Raw genomic sequence first — 13,167 nt, forward strand, 5'->3', positions numbered from 1 at the left:
GCTAACTCCGTGACACAGCTGATCCTTTCTGACTACCACTGTGGTGCCAGAAAATAAGCTAAAATCCAAGGGCATTTTGGTACTGTTGCCAACAGGTGGTGGATCAGTTCTCAAATCTTTCTTTCGCACATTATGAGCTTTCCAAGTTCCTGCAGTACCACTCAAACTGAGTTTGACAATTGGGTCAAGGGCCTGTCTGTAAGTGCTAAAGTTTGATGAGCCTGAAAATCCCTGTTCCAACATTAACAGCCCTCTTTCATAGAGTTCTATCTCCTAAAAGGGGATCTCTGAAAAGAGTTCTGTGTTTGTCCTCACTGAAATGTAACTTGAGCTCATGGTTCAACAGTCATTTGTACCAGATCTGAGCAGTACTGAGTTACAAGGAACGACAAACTACATCTTGATCAAGAGCAGACAAAGCATCTGTAAAACTATCCAGTGTGTCCAATGTAGAGAACATACCAAACTTCATGGTTTTGCACCAATTGTTGGAGAATGGAAAATACTTGATCTGATGTCAAGTGATGACAATGACACTTTGTTATTCATTACAATTTTTTTGAATAAAAGAACAAAGAGAATGACTTTATACCAAGTCATGTGTCTGCAGCATTTGGATTCAGTATTAGGATTAAGAAGCTGGAGGCTGGGTACTGCTGAAACATGGCCTGGATCAGAAGCTGATTCCTATTTTCGCACAGAACTGTTAAGTCAAGTGCACATTGGTGTTCTGAACAACCGAGATGGCCACCAGTCATATGGGCACAGTACAAGGCATCAGTGACTAGCTGTCATGCTGAAAATACAGTCAATACTTCTAACCAAAGGGCTATTCATAATGTGACTTCAGCAGCATCTTCAGTCCAGTCAAGCTCTTAATTCTGAGGTAAAATAATTATGTAATTCTAAAGACTCACAGGGAATTTATATGCTGGTTGTCTTGCAAGCTTTGTTAGAAAAATGTTGCTAATAAGTAGCAGGAACATTTTTTGAAGGATTGTTTAAGAAATGGCTGTTGTGAGCCATTTTGATTCTTTTTATTCTTTTTTCCCCCCTCTTGGCATCAGAGGAAACAAACATACTGAATAGTTCAGATAACTACAGATCTCAGACTTTATGTCATGTTGAGTCTACACAGTTAGTATCACCTCTAAACAGATAAAACTGACAAAAGAAACACCTAAAAGAGCTAAGCTGGAATTCTGAAATGCTCACTCCCCGGGAGAACAGTTAAAACACAGCTACATGCCCTTTAAAGGCTCCCTTAACAGTTTCTAATGAAATTAGAATGAGAATCTCAACAGTGATATAATGTACACTAAATACCTATTTCAATACTTTAAATTAGTATAACTGGGATAATTTTAATCATAATGTTTTCTATTATGGATACTGCCTGTTTCCACTTATTATTTCTCTCACTTTAAAAATAACCTGTTGTTTCAGGATCTTATTGATGGCTGCAATAATGCTGTGAGTATTTCCATGGGGTTTAGAATTTATTTTCCTGTAGAGTTTTTCTGGTTTTCCTCAAAATGTAAATTATTATCTATGTCCTGGACAATGCTGTCCATTTTACCAGCATTTAATGCAATTTATATTCCAAAGCAACAGTTCATAGTTTAAGTATTTTAAAGCTTTGCCAAAGTCTTTTTCTTAATTACAAAAATGTGGTCTTGTAAATACAGAGACCAGGCTTCTGAACAAGGCAAAGCAATTGCGCAAGTGTTTTCCTGCTGTATGGGACTATTCTCAGTTAACTTTGCGAGTGCATTCAACCTCAGCTTTGGAGGGATAGAAAAAACATGCTTTTCTTCCCTTCACATAATTTTCAATCTGTTTAACTCTAAATATTATTTTACACATCCAGTGGAACAATGTCTGGATGCCTGTAACTGATTTGCTAAGAAAATCCTTCCAAACCGAGTGCCCTGGTATATACCCGTAAAACATATGTTTTCATGTGTGTTTGTATATAAATGTACAACTTCTTGTTGCACTTTTAAAAAGGAGTTCTTCCTTGCTCAGATTTAGATTAAACTGAGATTAATAAAAAATTCTTGTGTTTTTTTTTAAAGATACTTTCTTTGGAATTTGAGGACGTCTGAGGATTTCAAGTAATACCAATAATATTTACTGCCTTCCTGTACAGCTGTAGATGAGAACACTATGTAAAAGTGAGACATGACTGAGCAAAAGACTTGCCAGTGTTTCATAGCAAAAAACTCAGAATTCAAGAAGAAAGAGCTTCTATGGAATAGAAAAGGTTAAGAGTTTTCTATGGAATAGAAAAGGTTAAGAGTGCATTACTTCCCCGTTCACAAGCACCGACACAGCATCTGTTCAAATGGAAAAACTTTAAACTTTAAATGGAAAATCAAACAAGTTTCATGCTAAGATATCAGAAATCGTGATTTATTTTCTCAAAGATTTTATACTCACAATCTCATCTCCTGGCAACCAATATCCTTCTTGTTCAATACCAGCTTTTGACCCTTTACACCCCACCGTCAGGGTTTCAACAATAAGACCATCCTTGACTGCTAAACTCAGCTGACGTGTGGTTTCTTTTGGATGCATACCATGGACTCGAGACATATACCTGCACACAAAGCACAAAGGCCTTTAAGTGTTAGTGTTAAACTATAATATGCATCAGCAAAAAAACACTCTTTTGCAAATGATTTAAAGTAATACACAGTCTAAGTGTCAGGTTGCTTTAAACCCTCAAAATTTATACAATTTCCCCCTTTACTCCAAATCATCTTTTCTTCCCCCTGAAGTTACCATGTACACACTTGGGCAAGTAGTAGCACAGTAATCTTAAAAAAAAAAATAAAATCACATCCCAAAACTAACAGGCACACTGCTTGGGCTTGTCTCTGCTAAACTTCCACATCCATTAGTGGCCCTGGAGAGATTTCTTTAAATGAACTGAAACGTGCATTTCCGTAATACTTCCTATAGCAGACATACTACAGAGCGAGTCAGGAGAAGTACCACTGAATCAGTATCATGCTCATGAGTACAACACATTTAGAAAAATGTGAAATTCATGCATCACATGAAAACCCCACAGGCAGAGTTACAGTACTGGGCGGCTTTTCTCCTCTTCTTGAGATAACCACAATGAACTGCGCTGGTGAGAACACAACATATATATCCTAAACTGTGTATATACATGATATTCAGTTGTGTAATGTTGACCTTTACCCAGTATAATTTACTTCTAGACCAACAACAAATATTAACTTAGGGTAAACAACATAAAATGATCTTCCCTCAAAAAAGGACAACCTTCCTGTTTCAAGATCACTACATCTGAGATTTTTTTTTTTAGCAGAATTCCAAGAATATTATGAGCCACTGCACATGAAGAAGTGAAGAGAGCTGCAGTCATATGCAATCCGCAGTTAAGTGAATTGACTTGGAACCAATTGGAAATACCTGTTTGTGGACATATTTTTCTAGTTATAACTCTCTAACAGTTACCAGGCTAACTGAATTTCTCTCCCTTTTTTGGCTTCTTCAAGTACTCTGTATTTACCTCTCTCCCAAGAGAAAAACCGGTCATTTCCCTGCTTTAAGACAAAGGTGACAGCTACAGTATCCTATTTCATGCCTGACACTGAATTCCAGCAACCATGATTCTTTCTTGACTGTTGTCATAAATATCTTCACAAAAAATCCAATTATTTAATATGAGGAGCAAACTTGAGGAAAATTTATTTTAAAGCATTAGCATTACACGAAAAAAAAAGAAGTTACATCAGTTCAGATTATTTTAAATAACATGGCTGACAGGAACTTTTAATGCCTTAGAAGTTATAAAGAATAAGGGATGAAGACCTGTGTGGTCAACCTTCCAATCAACCCTTCTCTTTGAAGAGAGGGGACTTTCAAACTTCTTATTGTTTTGGATGAATAAAGACCTTTTCCAATCCTGCATTCTCTCTTAAGTTTTTGCATACTGGTTTACCCTAATCTAATATTTTTCTTTTGCTGTAAACGAAACTAAATTCATACAATCATATAGTGAATTTCTGATTGAACAGAAGTACATGTTTGTGTACTACATTATACAATAATCAGAGCAACACAGGACATTTATAAATTTCAGTCTGGTATCAGAGGCATTTGCATAAATGCAGCATGTTTGGTCTTGGGGGCGAGGTTGGGGGTAAGGGTAAAAACTCTTCAAAGAAGATGCTGCTATCTGCCATTTACTGTATTTTACAATGTCTGTTGCAACAGGGTCCAGGTCTGGTTGGTTTGTGCATACTACCACTGCATAAATGTAAGTAATAATAAATTACATTAATAGAGAAAGAACTAAATTCTGGGCAAGTTTGTGATCCAAGCTAATTCATGTGAATCTTATGCTGGCTGGCAAAAAGGAGCAGGGCCATGCAATGACTCAGAAAACAGGCACATCAGTTCAGTTCTGTATCACACTGGATGGATGCTCATCTGCCCAACCCAATCCCTCTCTGCTTCTGTAGAAACCGAAACTCACCATGAGAACCTGTTCAAGTGGTATTAAACACTACGAATAAGTTTTCAAAGTTCTCCAAATTCCAGGACAGGCAGAGGCTCAAATCTATTACTTCACTTTCAAACAGAGTGAAGTGAACACACCATTAGTATGCTGAGACATAAAGTGCTGAAACTTTAAAACTGCCTGAAATAGGGAAAACTACTCAATTGTTTCTATACTAATGGCACACGTATTTCATGTGCGTGCACATATGCACACTTCACTAATTTTTTAAAGTGCAAATTATCTTAGTCAACATTTGCTGACTTAACTGTTTTTTTCAGCAGATTTCCATTTTAACTCTGGACTAACAACCTCCCATCAGAGCGACAGCACCCATGTCTTCTGTAATTTCTTCAAGTCTTTAATAGGTCTCCAAATACAAAGCACAGGTACTGTCATTCTTCCCATTTTACTGATGGAACAGATTGGGCACTGAGCATGGAAGTGATTTAAAAAAAACCACAGGTCTGAGAACAGAAATCGACTGTTAATCCAGTGCCAGAATCTTCAGAGCATACTGCTGAAGAAACCATGTATTTTGCATTGCATCATCCATCGTTGGAGAACTGCAGTCCAACAAAACCCCCGAATGCAAGCTACACCTGTTGTGATTATTTCTCGCTCACATCTCTGAACAGAACAGATACACAACACAAACCAAAAAACCTTAAACCAGCTCTAATCAGCTAAGAGGTTTAAGCTGCCTATTTCAACTGGCAGGGTGTGCCCTAGTGACAAGGAGCACAAAGCTCGGAATCCCCCATTTCTCAAATCTGACTGTGTTCTCAACTAGAGTGAAAGTATTGCCACCAACTAAACAATCTTCTCATTTTCTCCAGCTTTAAATTGGGAGTAATAAATCCACAGTGGGTTTTTATATAAATATATTTATTAATCCACAGTGGACCTGTAGATCCACAAGGGCTGTTTTCATTTTTAATGTGAAATGCTATCAGCTTTCATAGGAAAGTACACGCATGCAGAGAGGATGTTTTTATGTCAAAGATTAGAACCGCTGTTAGAAAAGTGCCCCCTCCCCCTGGATTTTTACTTATATCAAAACCTGTGAAGTGCATGTGGCTTGATAGTCACAAAGATTATAAAAGAACAGTGGCAGGGTCTGGTTGAAATCATACTTCTTTTTTTTTTTTTTTTTTGAGCCAGAAGGATGGCAGCTAAACTAAGAAGCTATTAAGGCACAGGATTTGAACCTGAAAAGATAGTTAAAGTTCTTTAATAATGAAATGTGAAAAACTGTCACAACATGTGAAAGACGTTGGAAACATCAAATAAGTTGAACTCCAGCCTAGAGACAGAAAGCATGATGTTTGGAGTTCTAACTACCACATCAGACTCATTACTGGATCGGGGAAAAACAATATTGAAATGTCTTTGTGCAGAAGTGACACCAGGCAGTGCGAGTCTCTTCCAGGCACTGCATGCACTGAAGCATCTGGCACCAAGAAGTTAAAAAACAAGTGAGAGCGATAAAGCAATCCCTGATTGCTGTTTCCAATGAAAGCTGATTAGCCTTACCTTGGAGACAGGGAGTTGAAGCAATACTGGTTTGTTATGCTCTTGCCCAGTCTCCATGTCGACAGATTGGGAAGTGTAATACAATCCCTATACTGCCATTATGTAGCCAGCCACGAGAAGTAAAGCGAATACGCTTTCAGGTGGGTGAGAATAAAGCATGGAGACAGAGTAAAATCCCCTAAATCAGCAACTAGCCCTAACCAGGTCTGAGGCTAAAACAACCATTGCAAAATACAATTTAACTGCGCTAATCCCTACTGTATAAAATGAGGTTCTGTCTCATGAAAAAAGGAGGTTTGGCCTGATAATCTCCATGTTAAATTCCAAATCTCACCAAATGAGGCTGCCTGTCTGCAGGACACAGAAGCAACTGAACTGCTGCTCAATATTAAGAGCATTTATAGGTCGGTGTTTTCTCCATTTACAAACTGTCAGAGTAAACCTCATTGACATGAACACAGAAGAATCTAAAAAACCTAGCAAAATTACAGGTTTTTGTAGCCAACTTCTAAGAGCCTACTAAAGCACGTTTTATTGCAACACCACTTGGAAAGCACAGGATAAGAATCTTTAGCATGTAGGTTTTTTATCACCATGGCTGAACAAACCTCAGCATTGTCACACCATCAAGTGCATATGTAAATCATAGAATCACAGAATCATTTGGGTTGGAAGGGACCTTCAAGATCATCTAGTTCCACCCCCCCTGCCATGGGCAGAGACACCTTCCACTAGACCAGGTTGCTCAAAGCCTCATCCAGCCTGGCCTTGAACACTTCCAGGGATGGGGCATCCACAGTTTCTCTGGGCAACCTGTTCCAGTGCCTCACCACCCTCTCTGTGAAGAACTTCTTCCTGATATCGAATCTAAAGCTCCCCACTTTCAATTTAAACCTGTTACCCCTTGTCCTGTCACTACAGGCCCTTGTAAAAAGTCTCCCCCAGCTTCCTTGTAGCCCCTTCAGGTACTGGAAGGTGCTATAAGGTCTCCTCGGAACCTTCTCTTCTCCAGACTGAACAAGCCCAACTCTCTCAGCCTGTCCCCACAGCAGAGGTGCTCCAGCCCTCTGAGCATCTTTGTGGCCTCCTCTGGACTCGCTCCAACCGGTTTATATCCTTCTTATGTTGGGGGCTTCAGAGCTGGACGCAGCACTCCTGTCCTGACCTTCAGAAAACAAGATACTACCAACAGAATCAGGCCAATGCACACGTGCACATAGATAATATATGTGCACAGTTGTCTGACAGCAGAGGAAAAAAATTAGAGGAAAATGGTAAAGGATAATCATTAATAGATTTGTAGATTGCATGCGTGTGTGTGTGCTCATCTGTGTTTAGTACACAAGGTACCCATCAGAAAAATGTGAAGCAATTTTAAACCTATTTGGCATAACACTAGTCAGGTCTTTTCAGCTGTAGCAACAATAAAACATCAACATATTCCTCTGTTTATATACCTTATTCATGTTACCCATCCTCAAACCTTGACCTCCTCTCAGACACCACAGGGACAACCCAAGGGGTCACCACAGCTGGAGGTAAGGACTCGAGCAGTTCTCACAAGCCTCATGGCATCCAGGAGCCACCCAGCCATCTGCTGCACACCCACCTGAGCCAGGGTGCAATGATGGGGGAGGAATGATATGCAGGGAAACCGAGTATGTGCCCTTCCAGCCACTCTATCCTTTACAGCAACAAAGTGCAGGAGCTCCTATAACTCACGCTACGACTAAGTGACAGCTCGATCTTGAGACCTTCCTGTGCTGAACAAAACCTGACCACGGAGTATCCTAATCCATCTCTAAAGCACTTGCCTGCCCAATACACAGGAGACATTATAGAAGCACGTCTGCCAGCACATGAGCAGTTCACACCTCAAACTTCAAAACTTTTTTCTCAAAGTAGCCAGTGTTCAGCATGTCTTTCTATTCAAAACCTGTATCTAATGCATGTGCTTCACAACATACCTTAAAACTCGAGAAAAAGGCTTGTTTTGATCCCAGGGGTGGGGAGGAAGCAGACTCTATAGCTATTACCATGGGAGCAAAACAGATACAGAAGTAGCTGGCACTTGCCGGGGATCAGATGGTGAACTTTTTGCCTACAGCTGTCACACAGCTCACAACTCTTTTGCTTGGTGCTGTGCAAGACACAACACGAAGCCATATCCTGTCCCAAACTGCGTGATATATATGGCCACAAAATAATGCGCATAAATAGCAAACACTGCCCCCAAGGAGATGTCTTGAAGGCAACTGTGCAGTAATGACATGCAGCAAACGCTTTACATGCATGCGGCTGTGCTGTGGCCCGAAAAACAAAGCTGGCCAAGGAAGCAAGGAAGCATGGTTGCTACTTAAGGTGGGAAGTTGACACAGGTATTAAAAAAACCATAATCTCAGTTTTCTGGACTCACAAGAAAGTCCTTTTTCAGCCACCTGAACTCATCAAAAGGAAAATACTGAAAAGATGCTGCTGCAAGCATCTCTGTAAAAGACTGAAGTAAAATGCATATAGGAAATAACTGTCTTACATAAAATACGACAGTGTGACAAGTGTCGGTAGATGCTAATTTTAGTGGCAAATACTGTAATCTTGGTGTGATCAATTATCTCTGGCTGTGCTGGATGCCTCCACCCTCCACAGCACGACGGCAAGGAGCAGTCTGCTGGCAGCAGCAGACTATCTGCTGAGCAGCTCATCCAGGCAGAAACAGAGGTCTTACGATTGCCTTGTACGCACAGCCCATCTCACAACTGAGATCTGATAAAATACAGCACATCCCATTAAACTCAACTGAAAGACTGCCGTTAATTTTAAATATTACCTACAGGTATATAAAAATGTCCTAGATTCAGAGACAGACCTTAAGGAATAATACATAAAATGGAAAGAAAGCAGCCAAAAATCTATTCAGAGTTTTATACTGTGTTCCTACCTCTGGTGAGAAATGATGCCTTTTGCTTTAGATTATGGTAAGACAGCAGTTTTATAGAAGGCGCATGCATTTCTTTTAAGACTTTTTTCTTAATTTGCAAAGAATAGGTCACTTGGTCATACTGAAAGTAAAAATGGAAGAGATGTCTGTGGTTTTTGTTGTTTTTTAAATAGAGCTACATAGCATAAGAACTTAAAATACCCAGGCTCAAATCTCAGGAATCTGCTAGCTGTCCTGGTGGAAAGCCAGGTGAAGATTTGTGCTCACATTTGCATCTCAAGGTCTCAACTCTGAAGTATAGGCTGCCTGCTTGCACCAGAGGTAGCATTGTGGTTCCCATCAAATTCCACAAAACACAGGCTAAACATTATGGGCACTTGTATTTCAAAGCAATATATTTGAAATATATATTCCCTGCTTGCCAGAAACTGCGATCTGGTCTGAGAGCCAAAGACAATACAGACAAAGGAAGTAGAGCCATTTACAGTGGGGACGTCACAGCAGCATGCTTTTGTTTTCTAAGATGCTTCTTGCTGTGTTTATAGTTTCTGAAGTTTTGATTCCAGTATCTGAAGGGGGCCTACAAGGGTACTGGGAGAGGACTTTTTACAAGAGCCGGTAGTGATACGACAAGGGGTAATGGGTATAAATTGAAATCAGGGAGGTCTAGATTAGATATCAGGAAGAAATTCTTCACAGAGAGGGTGGTGAGGCACTGGAACAGGTTGCCCAGAGATGTTGTGGAGGCCCCGCCCCTGGAAGTGTTCAAGGCCAGGCTGGATGAGGCTTTGAGCAACCTGGTCTAGTGGAAGGTGTCCCTGCCCATGGCAGGGGGGGTGGAACTAGATGATCTTTAAGGTCCCTTCCAACCCAAACCATTCTGTGATTCTGATTCTGGATTAAATTCACTAAGATAAAGACAACCAAAACATAACATTCTTCCTCTGTATCTACACTTTACAAAGAGAGATACATGTATGTAACAGGCTGCATAGGATTTCCACTGCACTCTACACACCAACAGCACGCTGCATAGACCACACAGGCATTGACGGAGCTGCTGCCCGTGCAATGAAACACTGATTCTATGATCTACATCTTCTGCAGTCCAAACTCCAAGTGCGGGACACAGAGAAGCTACATTACAGAGAAATGATGAATTTTCTCCTCCCCTTAACATCCGTATTTGCAACACTCATTTTGGAGACACACACACAAAGTAGGAAATGTTTTTCAAATGTGTTCCATCTCTCCTTCATAGACTAGAAATACAGCATTTGCATGAACACAGCATCTAATTTTGTGTGGCGTTTTTATAAAACAAACAGAACACATAAACTTGGTAATGAAACGGGGAGATCCAGCAGTTCAGTGAAACTCGGATTTGCCTGATGTTTCTTCCACTGCTGCTAAAACAAAGCTAAGAAGTAAACTTGTGTGCGCTTTCGATACCCCAGGCACCATGCAGTTTCCTATAATGTTCATCACCAGGGTCATTTCTGCCAAAATCATGGTAATTTTAACTCGGGTAATTCCTTTTTTCAGTACTTCAAATTCTCACTCATACAACTTCACTATACACTTAAGACTGTGTAACCCACCAATATGTCAATGAAAAGCAAGTAATTAAGGTACTGAGCTGTTCCATTCTTATCTACAAAAATCTCCTATTCAAAACGACCTCCACCTTCTTAAGGAGAAAGTTAGCTAAAAAAGGGCTCTACTCCCATTTTTCAAACCTAAAAACTGTATGTGATCCTGCTGGCAATGTGCACGTATGTGCACTGAGCACTACTGGCAGAGAGGAGCGCTAATCGTTTGGTGGCATTCCATATGTAAATCTGCCGGTGTATGCCCAGAGCCCCTGTTCCATCCCGCGCTTTTCTGTGGATGTACGGAAGAGACAAACAAGAAATACATGACTCAGAATGTAACATCCTGGCTAATACCTTGCAAATGAAAAGTTTAGTCAGCTCATATTAAGCGTCTCAACTCAAACATGCATCAAAAAATGCACATTTGAGTGCTTTCATGATTCAGTTTTTCAGTTTTCTATCTAATTTCATTTCCATACTCATCTGGGTTAATAGTAACAAAAAAAAAAAATATTTTTTTCCTTTTCTTTTCTTGGTCAGATTAGTTTTAGCTTGGCTGAGTTTCAGAATCATCACACTGTCACACTAATGGTCACCTAATTACCAGCCAGGGAACAGCACAACGGCTGGAAAAGCCATCAGGGCAGGGCTGTTGCTTTTGGTGATGATATTGTTTATATGAATGGGAATATGAGACCGCAGCCTAAAATAGATGGTATGAGTAGTGCTTTGGAGATCATTTGCTCTCCACTGATTACAGAGAAAGTCTAGATGAGCACTTCAGGCCAGATAACAACCTGTTAAATGGCCTTGTCACGCTCAGTTTTATCTTTTACTTCTAATAGAAAGTCACATTTATTTACAACAAAGAAATTCCACATAATGTAGAAGTTTCACTTTCAAAGATTATGAAGATGTTATCATTCAAGCAAAAATCAATACTCGTTGTGACATAAAAAGTAAATTGGTTTGCTTTTAGTTATTAGAAATAAAGATAGCCTGTTATGTATTTTTCTGTGCAAACTTACACAACTTCAATACAAATATTAATAGAAGTATGAAGTACATGAGATTATTCATTAAAATGAAAATGTGGATGGTAATTTTCAAGTCAGTTACACTTCCACCACTTTCCTTCTCAATATTTACACTGGAGTTCTTAGTTTGCATCTATTATCTATGAAAAGTATTAAACATTGAATAATCACATTTTTACAGTAACACACAGTAAGGAGAGTTCAAATGAGTTGGCACTCATTAGAAATCATCAAACAACGAGTATGTCTGTTGTTAATAACCCTGTGTTTGTGCTGTTACTCTGAATCATTTTATTTACCAGTCGTATTCATGCTCAACCCAAAGATGACTTCACCTACTGAATCAATGACGGACACTGGCATTTGAGATGAAGAGAAAACTGCCTTGCTAACAACCACATAAGATCATTGTTAAGAGAAGAATTATTAGATGAGAAAAACTGATCAAGCAAAATTCATGTGAGCACCTATTTATTCTTTGCAGAATGAACTGTAGGAACTACATGTGTGTCCATTAATATTCCTAATCAAAGCAAGTAACAAAAAACTTGAGGCTCACCTCAAGCTCTAGTCCTCCACAAAACAGCCTTTTATGCTAAACCCCTACAGGCATCACAGTTGCACAGCTAGCTAGAGCATCCTTTCCATTCCACATAAAGCAGACAAAAAGGTGGCAAGGGTGGATGAATCTCAGCCAGTCCCATGGCAAAGTGTTTGCTGTACTAGGCACTGAATTCTAGTCTTTCCACAGCCAGCACTGAGAAGCACACCCAGCAATTCATCAGGTTCTTTATCACATGGCGGGACAGTGGCTCAGTACCAAGCTGAAGGAAAAATTATCCCTAACAAATCACAAACACCACTGCTTAATATATCTGGGTTTCTTTTTCTGTATTCCTTCAATCAGTTTAATTAATGTGTTTAAATAGAATCGTTACACAAATTGAAGAAATTCTATCAAGGACAGAGCTTGATGTGAATAAGAAGTAATTAATATGCATCATAAACTCAAAATGACACTTTAAGGAAATCTACTAATTCAGAAATTTTAATTCTACTACCATTCAAAGAAAATGCAGCTAGGTTCTTTATAGCTTTTTTTGAAGAAAAGTTTACAATTTATTCCTGTCATCCCTGTTTCAACACTCCTTACTCAAAAATGTCCAAAAGCAACTCAAAAAATGGACCAATACCAGCAATATTAAAGTTACCTAATATCCAAAACAGAAAAACATGATGAAGTCACAGACAAAATTAAGATTAAAGCTTTATGACACATGTAGTTAATGAACATACACCATTGTGAACATTCCTTGTGCAATCAATGACAATCTGTCATTTCTTCTTAAGGGTCTTACAAAATACAAGTGTTTAGCTTAGTTCCTCACTTCTCTTTTTTTTTTGTGAATCTGGGTGCTAAAAATCCTGATGAAATATATACATGGGTCCTGAAAGAGCTGGTGGATGGGGTTGCAAAACCTCTATCCATCATATTCGAGAAGTCATGGCAGTCTGGTGAAG

The 13,167-nt window shown here is 39.3% G+C and overlaps 1 protein-coding gene across 1 annotated transcript in view; it reads right to left on the reverse strand.

Annotated features, from left to right (window-relative positions):
• The window catches only part of ZMYND11 (zinc finger, MYND-type containing 11), a gene marked incomplete at its 3' end in the record, with an annotated part of 58,880 nt that overhangs the window by 35,389 nt on the left and 10,324 nt on the right, over window positions 1-13,167 (reverse strand). Inside the window, exon 2 of the mRNA XM_010153920.1 lies at window positions 2,443-2,602. Coding sequence (XP_010152222.1) covers window positions 2,443-2,602 — 160 coding nt within the window. The remainder of the gene's footprint in view (window positions 1-2,442; window positions 2,603-13,167) is intronic.

This window comes from Eurypyga helias, unplaced genomic scaffold (genome assembly GCF_000690775.1).
Source record: "Eurypyga helias isolate BGI_N326 unplaced genomic scaffold, ASM69077v1 scaffold5716, whole genome shotgun sequence".
NCBI lineage: Eukaryota > Metazoa > Chordata > Aves > Eurypygiformes > Eurypygidae > Eurypyga > Eurypyga helias.